This window comes from Melanerpes formicivorus, unplaced genomic scaffold (assembly GCF_026170545.1).
Source record: "Melanerpes formicivorus ecotype bairdi unplaced genomic scaffold, bMelFor1.0.p_v2 SCAF_47, whole genome shotgun sequence".
NCBI classification, from domain to species: domain Eukaryota; kingdom Metazoa; phylum Chordata; class Aves; order Piciformes; family Picidae; genus Melanerpes; species Melanerpes formicivorus.
Window position 1 is genome coordinate 2,383,545 of NW_027142399.1, and position 12,636 is coordinate 2,396,180.

Genomic DNA, 12,636 nt, shown 5'->3' on the forward strand with positions numbered 1-12,636 from the left:
TGGACACAGGACTCAAGTTGTGACCTAACCAGTGCTGAATACAGGGCACAATGACCTCCCTGCTCCTGCTGGCCACACTCTTCCTGACACAGGCCTGGATGCCATTGGCCCTCTTGGCCAACTGGGCACACTACTGGCTCATGTTCAGCCTACTGTCAACCAGCACCCCCAGGTCCCTCTCTGCCTGGCTGCTCTCAGCCACTCTGACCCCAGCCTGTAGCACTGCATGGGGTTGTTGTGGCCAATGTGCAGCACCCAGCACATAGCTGTGTTCAATCTCATGCCCTTGGACTCTGCCCATCTGTCCAGCCTGGCAAGGTCCCTCTGCAGAGTTCTGCAACCCTCTAACAGATCAACTCCTGCCCCTAGCTTGGTGTCATCTGCAAACTTACTGCTGATGGACTCAATGCCCTCATCCAGATCATCAATAAAGATATTAAAGAGCATGGGGCCCAGCACTGATCCCTGGGGGACACCACTGGTGCCTGGCTGCCAGCTGGATGTGGCACCATTCACCACCACATGCTGCAAGGGGAAAACTTTTGGACATGAGGAAGAAGTACTTCACTGGGAGGGTGGGGGAACACTGAGCAGATGGGTGAAACACCAAACAGGTTGGCGGAACATTGGGACAGGTTGGTGGAACATTGGGACAGGTTGGTGGAACATCGGGACAGGTTGGTGGAACATCAGGACAAGTTGGTGGAACACTGAAACAGGTTGCCCAGGGAGGTGATGGAAGCCTCATCCCTGGACACACTCAAAGTTAGGCTTGATAGGGCTCTGAGCAACCTGATCTAACTGGGGGTGTCTCACTGCAGGGAGGGTTGGACTAGATGACCTTTAAAGGTCCCTTCCAACCTAACCCAACCCATTCTATTATTCTATGAGAATTAACCCCTCTCTTTGCACATTCCTCCCAGTGGCACCACCACTTCCCTGAGAAGCATGAGCTCATGTAGAAAAAAGAGTGAAAACCTTCTTAATTTAAGCTGCCAGATGAACAGCCACAGAGTTGAGGACGTGACTTAGGGCATTTCATTGAGCATTCACCTCAGTTTGACCCAAAGAGTGGAAAAATCAGCCCTTGCACCTACTCAGGAGAAGCTTGTTATGCATTTGGCAGCTGCACTTTCCAACCAGACTGATAAGGCAAAGTGAAACAACTCCTGTGGGACAACAGATTTAACTCCTGGAGCTCACACAAAGAAAAGCAAAAGGCAACAGTCTGGAAAACCTTCTTCATCCAGAATTTCCCCACTGCTGAAACATCTCAATTCCAGGCAGACTAAACTTGTCACACAGTGAAAAGTAAAGAAGCAGAAATATCAATTAAGTGGACTCTGCTTTATGTCAAGGTTTCTTCACACCACCCTGAGAGGATCTGTGCCACCCAAAGTCCTCTCTACATGGCTGAAATGTAGCCTTAGTCTATGCACAGCCAAAGTCTGTGCCTCCTCACTGCAAGAAGGACATTGAGGTGCTGGAGTGGGTCCAGAGAAGGGCAATGAAGCTAGTGAAGGGCCTGGAACAGAGGACTGGTGAGGAGCAGCTGAGGGAACTGGAGATGTTTAACCTGGAGAAAAGAAGGCTGAGGGAAACCTCATTGCTATCCACACCACCCTGAAAGGAGTTTGGAGCCATGTGGGGATTGGTCTCTTCTCCCTAGTAACAAGTGATAGAGAAAATCATAGAACCAGGTAGTGATAGGACTAGGGGGAATGGAATGAAGCTGGAGGTGGGGAGATTCAGACTGGATGTGAGGAGGAAGTTCTTCCCCATGAGAGTGGTGAAGCCCTGCAATGGGTTGTCCAGGGAGGTGGTTGAGGCCCCGACCCTGGAGGTGTTTAAGCCCAGGCTGGATGAGGCTCTGGCCAGGCTGATCTAGTGTGGGGTTTCCCTGCCCATGGCAGGGGGGTTGGAACTAGCTGATCCTTGTGATCCCTTCCAACCTTGACTGATACTATGAACCACAGAATGGTTTAGGTTGAAAGGGATCTTAGAGATCCAATCCCCTGCCATGGGCAGTGATGCCTCCCCACTAGACCAGGCTGCTCAAGGCCTCATCCAGCCTGGCCTTGAACACCCCCAGGGAGGAGGCCTCCACAACCTCCCTGGGCAACCTGTTCCAGAGTTTCACCACCCTCATACTGAAAAACAAATGGCCTCAAGTTGCACCAGGGGAGGTTTAGGTTGGATATTAGATGAAACTTCTTCACCGAAAGGGTTCTCAAGCCCTGGAACAGGCTCCCCATGGAAGCTGTTGCATCCCCAACCCTGGAGGTGTTCAAAAACAGTGCAGAGATGGCACTTCAGGACATGGTTTAGTGGCCATGGAGGTGCTGGGTGGATGGTTGGGCTCAATGATCTTGGGGCCTTTTCCAACCTTAACAATTCTGTGGACGTCCGATTTCTTCAGCCGCAATCGTTATGTGCAAGCGTTGGTTAACAACAGAGTTCAGGGCCCTTTCTTCCCTCCCCTGGAGCTTTTTTGAGGCTTGCCAGTGAGAACAGGCTCAAGGTAGAATTGCAAAAGCATGCCTGAATCATTGCGTGCCAGGGAGAGGGATTATGAAATCACCTATGATAGAGGCAAGGTCAAGAAAAGGGGAAGCTCCTGCTGAAAGAGCCAGAAAAACAAGCCCCAGGAAGAGGAGCTTACCTAAAATGATAACATTACTGTCTCCTCTGGCTCATCCTCCCATCCAAATCACCTCTCATTTAACACTCAGCCAGCAGGAGCAGAGGTAATGACACAAATAACAACTTTCCTACCATGCACTCTCCCAGCTCAGGAAAAAAGAAGGGGGAGGAACTTCAAATGAGTTGCACTGAGATGGAGCAGACCTGCAAGCAGGCTGTGGCTTTCACAGGGAGCCAGCACATCTTCAGCTCTCCTTGCTGGCTGAGTGAGTTTAACTTGGCTCACGGCAACATGTTCCTGTGATGAATCTGAGGCATGGGGACACCTGGATCCTACGGCAGGCAGGTCACATCTCTTCCCCGTGCCTCAGGTTCCCTGCACCTCGGGTTCCCTGCACCTCAGGTGCCCTGCCTGGAAGCAGGAGATGATGATAGCACTTTGCAAGTGACTTTGTGGTCTGTGGGTTGAACTCTTGCCTTGAATATGTTCTGTGAGCTTTGCATCAAGCATCTGGGCCCCATGTGCTCGGGATTTCATGATACTAATTGCAAAAGCATTGGAGCTCAGCTCCTCAGAAGTGTTTAGGGGTTTAAACCCCATCAGCTCAAACAGGAATCATGTGTCTGTAACTCTTTGGAGATGCAGGGCTGTAGTGCAAGGGTTCAAGGGGTTCTTGAGCTCTGTCACTGACTCAGCTCACGGCATCTGCATCTGCTAATGAAGCACAGGGCTTGGGTTCATCAGAGCAGGTATCAGTTTGAGCAAGCAGCCATCAAATCAGTAGAGATCATGGATAAAGGCTTTGGATCATGAGTAAAACCCTTCAGAGCCTTGGGCAGTAATTTCTGGTGAGAACTTGTGAAGGATTTGTGGGGTTTTGCCTGGTCTCCTAGGAAAATGAGATTCAGACAACCACACTGCAGTCTGTCCTCCCAATAACCCTAAAGCCGATCTCAATTTCAACTCCAGTCTGCCATCAAACCCCAGCCCCAGCAACGCTGTGCTGTTGCAGAATGTGGTAAAAACAGGCAGAAAAGAAAGACCTTCTCCATGTTTGCTCTGCAGAGAAAGGCAGGTAGAGCTCAAACCACCAGAGAATCCAGCTGGGAGTTGAACCTCATCAGCTAAATGGCTTCAGGACGTTTCATAGAATCATAGAATCAGTAAGGTTGGAAAAGACCTCAGAGATCATCAAGTCCAACTTGTCACCCAAAACCATCTAATCAACTAAACCATGGCTTCCATCCAATCCTTTTCTGAACACCTCCAGGGACAATGACTCCACCACCTCCCTGGGCAGCACATTCCAATGGCCAATAAATCTTTCTAGGAAGAACATCTTCCTCACCTCCAGCCTAAACCTCCCCTGGTGCAGCTTGAGACTGTGTCCTCTTGTTCTGGTGCTGCTTGCCTGGGAGAAGAGACCAAGCCTCACCTGGCTACAACCTCCCTTCAGGTAGTTGTAGAGAGCAAGAAGGTCTCCTCTGAGCCTCCATCTTTTCCAGGCTAAGCAACCTCAGCTCCCTCAGCCTCTCCTCACAGGGCTGTGCTCCAGACCCCTCCCCAACTTTGTTGCCTTTCTCTGGACACCTTCCAGCAACTCAACATCCTTCCTAAACTGAGAGCCTACATAATACTCAAGGTGTGCTCTGATCACCCAAAGCACCATCTCTACAGAAGGGAAGGTGGCACTCCTGCTGGTGGAGGTAGACCAGGAGGAACTGAGGCAAAGCCTGGGGGATAGCAGAGCTCACCTCTGCTGGCGCGCCCCATGCACATGTTGTCTGGCGTTACAACTTCTTGCTTGATGGTGAAGTAGTCTGTCTGCAGGGAGTCTGTCTGCACTGGGTCACGCAGGATGACTGAGGGATAGTCATTCTCGTACTTGAGGGACAGAAGCTCTTCTGAGCTGATGGGATGGAGGGTCTGGTAGGACTCAGTGATGAAGCTGGGCTCGGAGAACTCGGAGGGAGGCACACACTGTGCGTGCTCGATGCCATAACCTGTTGGCAGAACGGGAGCGTCAGGAAGCAAGCCAAACCCAAAGAGCTTGAGGAAATCACACCATTGCTCCCTCCCCCACCAGTCTCCCTGTGAGATTTGGGGTCTGCAGTGCAAGAGGAGTCTGCCATGGGGATAAAACACCCGCCACAAGTGGGTGGGTCTGAGTAACAGCTACAGAGATGGAGTGTCACTGCAGCTCTCAAAAAACAGAAGACATTCTCAACTCTCAGCAATGTGCCTTAGGCCAAACTCCACTCTCAAGCAAGCTGCTGGTGGGACAAAGCTGGAAAATCATGAAGAGCATTGTTTCAGCAAAGGAGATAGCAGACAAAGAAGTCTCATTGATGGCTGTGACTTCCACAGCTACCTCTCCTCATTGGCCAGAGTCTGGAATCCCAATCCAAGTGAATTGGGCTTTCTGCTGGCTCATGAAATACATCACAGACTTCTAATGCCCTTTCAAGAACACTCCCAAACCAATAAGCAATGGGAAGTGCAGGAGTCCAGATTGATGACTCAACCCTTTCCTTCTAAGCTGCTACCCAGCAATCCAGAATTCAGCCTTCCTCACCCTATTCCCTCCCTTTTTTTACTAAGTTTTTTTTTACATTCCCAATATCCTAGAGAGTTGAGGTCACTTCTCAGGTCTGCTGAGCTATGGCTTCAAAAGGTGCTGGCAAAATCAGCTTGCAGCACCTCAAGGCAGCCACCAAAAGAGTTGAGGTCACTTCTCAGGTCTGCTGAGCTACAGCTTCAAATGGTGCTGGCAAAGTCAGCTTGCAGTCAAGGCAGCCACCAAAAATCACAGCCAGCTTCTAAACAAACCCCAAACACTAGGAAAGACAACAGGACACCTTCTGCATGCTCTGCCATGCCACAGCAACAACTTCCTGATGTGGGCAGATCTGTTAGGTGGCTCTTCCATGCCTGGAAGCACCAGAATGCCACTGAGAGCTGAGACTTACTAATGAAGTAGTCTGAGGTGTAGCGGGACTCTGGGTACGTCGTGTTGACTCCGTTGGCTGGGTAGGGTTTTACCTCTTCTGCAAAGAGGAAAGGAAGGAAATGTTACACAGCCCTAGGCACAGGGTGCTTGGCAAGGCTTGAGGGAACACAGAGAGCTCTGAACTTCCTAGAATGTTCCTCTCTGGGTTAAACTGTGACGTTCAAAGGAACAAAAATGAGTTGGGAGGTGAAATGTCAGAATCCCGGCATGGGAGGGGTTGGATGGGACCTCTGGAGCTCATCCAGTCCAACCCCCCTGATAATGCAGGGTCACTCACAGCAGTTTGTCCAGGATCTTAATGTCCAGGTGTGTTTGGAATCTCTTCAGAGGAGGAGACTCCACAACCACTGCGGGCAGCCTGCTCCAGGGCTCCAACACCCTCACAGCAAAGAAGTTTCTCTTCACGTTCAGATGGAACCTCCTGGGTTCCATTCTGTGCCTATTGCCCCTTGTCCTGTCCCTGGGCACCACTGGGAAGAGTCTGGTCCCATCTTCTTGCCCCCTGAGGGCCCTTTAGCTCTTGCTGAGCATTGATCAGATCCCCTCTCAAGCTGCTCTTCTCCAAGCTAAGCAATCCCAGGGCTCTCAGCCTTTCCTCTTCAGCATTTTTGTGGCCCTTTGCTGGACTCTCAACAGCAGTTCCCTGTCTCCCTTGAAATGGGCAGCTCAGAACTAGACACAATACTTCAGATGTGGCCTAACTAGGGCAGAATAAAGGGGAAGGAGAATCTCCCTTGACATGCTGGCCACATTTTTCTTCATGCACCTTAGGAGACCATTGGCCTTCTTGGCCACAAGGGCACTTTGCTGCCTTGTGGAGAACTTGTTTTCTACAAGCAGTCCCACCAAAACAAGTGCTTGATGCACTCTGGTTCCTTTGGGAACTCTTTCTGCAGACAGGACCAAATTTAAACACAACAAAACAGGACAGCAACATCTTTCCCAACCAGAGGCACCAGGTGGTTCTGAAACACCAATTGCATCATTTCCTTGCTTGCCTCCATTTCTGCTGCCTTTCATTCTCTTGAGGATTGCTTATCGCACTTCCAGGTCTGAGCTCAGGGGGAACACAGTCATATAAGGACTGTTTTCCTGGCAAAAAAAGGCTATTTTTAGAGCAGCTGTAGATGTGCCCAAGTGTAATGGACACCCAAACCAGCTCCTCCAGCCCCAAATTAATGCCAATTCCCAGCCTAGGTGGAACCTTCTCCCTTACACCTGGTGCAGGCAAAGGATCTCCTGTGCAGAAAAGCTTTGCCACACTGTGCCTCACCCAGCTCCATGGACTCTTTGAGGCCATTTCACTTCTTATTCTGTGGTCATTTTGTTTCTTGACCCTTTGGGCAGCACACACCAAAGTGCAGCCTTTCTAGAGGTGTCACTCACTGGGCAGTCACAGAATCATTTTGGTGGGAAGAGACCCTTAAGATAGAATCATGGAATTGCTTTGAGTGGGAGAGACATTCAAGATACTATCATGGAATCCTTTTGGTTGGAAGAGACCTATAAGATATTATCATGGAGTCATTTTGGTTGGAAAAGACCTTTAAGATATCATCATGGAATCACTTTTGGTTGGAAGAGACATCTAATACATTATCATGGAGTCCTTTTGGTTGGAAGAGACATTTAAGATAGAATGATGGGATCTTTTTTGGTTGGAAGAGATCACCAAGTCCAACCTTTAACCCAGCACTGCCAGGTCACCAGGAAATCATGCCCCCCCAGCACCACATCCCCATGGCTTTTCAACCCCTCCAGCAATGGTGACTCCACCAGGAAGAGCATGGATCACCTCAAATCATTGATTGTCCTCTTTCTGTTGCTTTTTCCAAGCACTTTGCTACTCCTGGGCTGGGTGCTGAGTTTGCTTTCCCCTGTCAAAGCCGCGTTGCTCCCACCCTGACCAGTTTTTCCATGCACACCTTACTCATTCCAGCCCAGCCTGTGGGCAGAGGTCCTGGCATGGGAGAATTAATTTCCTTTGCAGAAGGGAACCAAAATAAAAAGCCCCACAGACAACCTGGGGTTATGTTTGCTTTCTGCTGAGGTTGGAGAGAAGCAGGATGAAGATAAAGCACGTTTGCTGGTGAGGAGCCTAATTTTGGCCCAATCCCCTGGGGACTGCAGGGTGGAAAAATATCCTCTGACTAGAGGAGGGTTTGTGCAAACAGAGAGACCTGATGAGAAACCTTCTTGTCCTCTCCCCACGGTGTCTGCCAAGGCACAGGGTGGGTGGCCACAGAGAAAAGGGAGAGACCTTCAGCTAGGCTTACAGTCAAGCAGAGGGCACTGCTGACTGCTGGTAACTGAGGAGGTTATTTTAAGAAGGAATATGGGGGGTGGGGGAGAAAAAGGCCTGAAAATACCCAAATCCAGGCAGGGATCGCCCATCTGCTGCCGTTTTTAAACTGAGGTCCATGAGTCACTCTCAGAAAGCTCTCACAAGGGAGCTGGAGGGACAGCAAGGTCACAGCCTGTCCCAGCATGACCCAGCTATAGGTAAAGCCAAACCTTTTTGGGGTTAACCACCAATCCCAGCATCAGTAGCCCCAAGGGATGATGGTGGCTGGCTGGAGAAGTTGGAAGAGATGGGAGCTGGCAAGCTGGGCTGAATCCATGGTTGAGCCTGGGGAAACCTTGACCTCCTCATGCTTCACATCCGCAGTTGCCAAGTGGAGACAACCAGCTCCTCTTGTGTGGGGCAGGGACAATTTTCCATGCTCTGTTTGTAGAGCACCAGCACCTCAGGTCTTGTCTGGGGTTTGGAGATCTGCTACCAGAAACACAAGCCCCATGACTTACAGGGAAAAGAAATTAGGGTTTGGGGTGAGGTTGGTTGTTTCTTGGAAGCTACACTCCAAATACATCACAGATATTGCCCTTCTGGGAACTGTGTTAAGAAGCCACCAGAGAAGCCAAGGCTCAGCTTATGCAAGAAGTGACAAAGCCACCAGTAAAACAGAGACTTCTTGGTTCCCAGGGCTACAGGAGGAGTGTTGAGACACAAAGAACTTCAGCTTTATCATTTGTCACCCTTTTGGATGAAAAGCTGCAACAGGCACAAAGCTTTCCTGCCCATCACAAGCCTCTCCAGCAGGTTACACCCCAAATAAATCAGAGAGTCATAGAATGGTTTGGGTTGGAAGGGACCTTAAAGATCATCTATTTCCAATCCCCTGCAATGGGCAGAGACACCTCCTGCTAGACCAGGTTGCTCAAGGCCCCATCCAACCTGGCTTGGAACACCTCCAGGCAACCTGTTCCAATCCCTCACCATGCTCAGAAGGAAGAATTTCTTCCTAATGTCTAATCTCAATCCATCTTCCTCCACTGCCCCTTGTCCTGTCACTCCATGCCTTTATAAATCATTCTCCAGCTCTCCTGTAGCCCCCTTCAAGTACTGGAAGGCTCCTCCAATTTGACCCTGGAACTTTCTCTTCTCCAGGCTGAACAAGCCCAGCTCTCTCAGCCTGTCTTCATTCTCCAGCCTTCTGATCAGATTGGTGTCCCTCCTCTGTATTTGCTCTAACAGTTCCAGGTCTTTCTGGTGTTGGGTGCTCCAGAGCTGAGCACAGTATTAGAGCTGAGCTACCACCAGAGTTGAGCAGAGGAATGGAATAGAATGGAATGGAATTAACCAGGTTGGGAAAGACCTTTGAGATTGTCAAGTCCAACCTATCACCCAACACCATCTGATCAACTAAACCATGGCACCAAGTGCCTCATCCAGTCTCTTCCTAAACACCTCCAGTGATGGTGACTCCACCACCTCCCTGGGCAGCACATTCCAGTGGCCAATCTCTCTTTCTGTGAAGAAGAGAAGAATGAACACAAGCCAAGGGGATGAGGTTTAACAAGGCCAAGGGCAGGGTCCTACGCTTTGGCCACAGCAACCCCATGTAGGCCACAGGAGCAGAATCCCCTCCCCTGCCCTGCTGGAGAGGCAGCCCTGGAGATGGTTGGCTTTCTGTGCTGAAGAAGGGCTGCAAGGAGGCACAGCTAAATTCCAAGACATGGGTTAGAGCAAGGAGAAGTTGGCCTGACCTCAACGTTTTGCTCTGTTTGCTTAAGCTGCTGGCTGTTGATACAAGCACTCAATAAAAACGATGCGAAGGGAGAAGAGCAGGACAGAGGCAGAGTCAGAAAAACAGCAGCCAGAGCCTGGGAAGAGCCATGTTTACCTTCTGCAAACCACAGGTAGCAGCAAAATTAGTAATCAGCAATTAACATCCATTTGTCAATGGTTTCCTGGAAGGCAGATCTTTGCCCCCCCCACTCCCCTTCCTGCCACCAGCACAGGTCTGCTGACAAGCACACGGGGTCAGGATGACAACACAAGGGATATTCCAGGAAAGCAAACAGCTCTGGGCAAGAGGAGGCTAGAGAATGAAGACAGGTTTGCTGCTGCTCCTGCTCCTGGCCCAGTGAAAAGTGTTAAGCTCTTCACCTGCTCTTTAAAAACCACCCCAGGCTAAGCATCTCTTGGGCATCCACACACTGTGAGAACCAACACCCAGGAGCTGACACACCAGAGGGATGGGATCCAGCCAGAGGGACCAGGGCAAGCTGGAGAAGTGATGATATGGGAACTTGATGAGGCTCAATATTGCCAAGTGCAAGGTTCTACATGTGGGTTGAGGTAGCCTCTAGTATCAACACAGGCTGGGGAATGAAAGGCTGGAAAGCAGCCCTGTGGAGAAGGACTTGGGGGGTGCTGGAGGGTGCAAAGCTGGACAGGACCCAGCACCAAGCACTCCCAGCCCAGCCCCAGCCTGTCCAGGGCTGATCCCCAGCAGTGTGGGCAGCAGGGGCAGGGATAGGATTCTGGACCTCTGCTGTGCTCTGCTGAGACCTCCCCTGCAGTGCTGGGGCCAGATCTGGAGTCAGCACAGACAGGGACCTGCTGAAGTGGGGCCAGAGGAGGCCACAGCAATGATGAAGCCCTCTACTGAAAGGACAGGCTGAGAGAGTTGGTGTAGTTCAGCCTGGAGAAGAAAAGGCTTCAGGGAGATTTTCTGGTGGCTTTTCAGGGTTTAAAGAAAGCTGGGGACAGACTTTCTATCAGGGTCTTTTGTGACAGGACAAGGGGGATGGTTTGAAACTCAAAGTGGGAGATTCAGACTGGAGAGAAGGAAGAAACTTTTTACTGCAAACATGGTAAGGCCCTGGTCCAGGTTGCCCAGAGCAGTGGTAGAAGCCTGATGCCTGCAGCAATTCCAGGTCAGGTTGTTTGGGGCTCTGAGCAACCTGCTCTAGCTGCAGATGTTCTTCCCAGAAAGAGGAATTGGCCACTGGAATGTGCTGCCCAGGGAGGTGGTGGAGTCCCCACATCCCTGGAGGTGTTCAAAAAGGGACTGGACGTGGCACTTGAAGCCATGGTTTGGTTAGTCATGAGGTGTTGGGTGCTAGGTTGGACTTGATGATCTCTGAGGTCTTTCCCAACCTCACTGATTCTATGATTCTATGTCCCTGCTGACTGCAGGGGGGTTGGACGAGATGAACTTTAAAGGTCTCTTCCCACCCAAACCGTTCCATGACTCTGTGCTCAGTCAACGTGTGTGTGTGAACCCTGACCATTGACACCCTGAGTGCAGTCACACAGGGAATGGGAAATCAGGGTGGGATTGGGGTGGGATTGTTGTATGCAGTTGTACCAGAGGAAGTAGTAAAACTCACGACGGGAGCTGAGGAAGAAAGCTTTGGAAAATCCCACCATGGTTTCCAGGCAGGCTGAGTGTCCCTGCCCACCGGGGACTCCTGCCAAGCAGCCACTGCAAACACCCTTCCTCTTTCAAGCAGTGCCAGGATTTGGATCCCACTTCCATTTGGGATCTCCATTTGAAACCCTGAGGGGAAGATGGGCTTTGAAAGCTGCTTTTAGTGGGATGGAAGCTCAGAGTGAACCTCTCAACGGAGAGCCAAGGTCTTTGGAAAGACCCCAAAGCAGGCTAGCCAGGATGGCAAGAGCCTTCAGAGAAGGGCAACGAGCCTGGGGAGGGGTCTGGAGCACAGCCCTGTGAGGAGAGGCTGAGGGAGCTGGGGTTGTTTAGCCTGGAGGAGAGAAGGCTCAGGGGAGACCTTATTGCTGTCTACAACTCCCCGAAGGGAGGTTGTAGCCAGGTGGGGGTTGGTCTCTTCTCCCAGGCAAGCAGCACCAGAACAAGAGGACACAGTCTCAAGCTGTGCCAGGGGAAGTTTAGGCTGGAGGTGAGGAGAAAGTTCTTCCCAGAAAGAGTAATTGGCCATTGGGATGTGCTGCCCAGGGAGGTGGTGGAGTCCCCATCCCTGGAGGTGTTCAAAAAGGGATTGGATGTGGCACTTGGCGCCATGGTTTAGTTAGTCAGGAGGTGTTGAGTGATAGGTTGGACTTGATGATCGTTGGATGATAGGTTGGACATGATGACCTTGAAGGTCTCTTCCAACCTGGTTTGTTCAATTCTACTTTTTCTATCTCTGAGGTATTTTCCAGCCTCACTGACTCTGTGATTCTGTGATTCCATGATTCTGCAATCCCAGAGCCTCCAGCACTCACCTTTCTGCAGGATCTCCAGATGTTCCCAAAGGATATCTCCCACAAAGTCAGGTGCTAGCTCCAGGAAGCACTCCTTGCCCAGGGCACAGAGGGCAGCTCCATTCATGCAGAACTTCTGGAAGTCCACTCCCTTCAGGCTGAACTCATTCACTGCCCACATCACCCAGTCCCGCACGTGTGTCTCCGTCCACTGCTGGGGATCTGGGTGCAGAAGAGACCCACTGGTGAGCGACCCCCAGCCACTTCCCCAGGGAAAAAAGGGCTGCAGCTGCTCTGCACTTCCACAGCCTCATCCCAGCAATGGTCCCAATGTCCTGTTGGCAGTCCACTGGCATAACAAGGGTAAAATGTCCCAGTCTGGACCAGCCCTATTGCAGACATATTTCCTGCAAGGAATAGGATTGGGATTTGCTTGGGACTTTTGACAATCCCACCTGTCCTCTCCCA

The 12,636-nt window shown here is 50.9% G+C and overlaps 2 protein-coding genes across 3 annotated transcripts in view; one reads left to right on the forward strand and one right to left on the reverse strand.

Moving 5' to 3' along the window:
* The window catches only part of UBASH3B (ubiquitin associated and SH3 domain containing B), a 278,462-nt gene extending 276,378 nt beyond the window's left edge, over positions 1-2,084 (forward strand). Inside the window, exon 15 of the transcript XR_010989934.1 lies at positions 2,051-2,084. The gene's annotated coding sequence lies outside the window, so the exon portion shown is untranslated. The remainder of the gene's footprint in view (positions 1-2,050) is intronic.
* The window catches only part of ETS1 (ETS proto-oncogene 1, transcription factor), a 106,233-nt gene that overhangs the window by 23,792 nt on the left and 69,805 nt on the right, over positions 1-12,636 (reverse strand). For both annotated transcript variants that reach the window (XM_068159993.1, XM_068159994.1), the window contains 3 exons: positions 12,190-12,390; positions 5,614-5,691; positions 4,399-4,647 (listed from right to left, as the gene is read on the reverse strand). In XM_068159993.1, the coding sequence (XP_068016094.1) occupies positions 4,399-4,647; positions 5,614-5,691; positions 12,190-12,390 (528 nt within the window). The remainder of the gene's footprint in view (positions 1-4,398; positions 4,648-5,613; positions 5,692-12,189; positions 12,391-12,636) is intronic.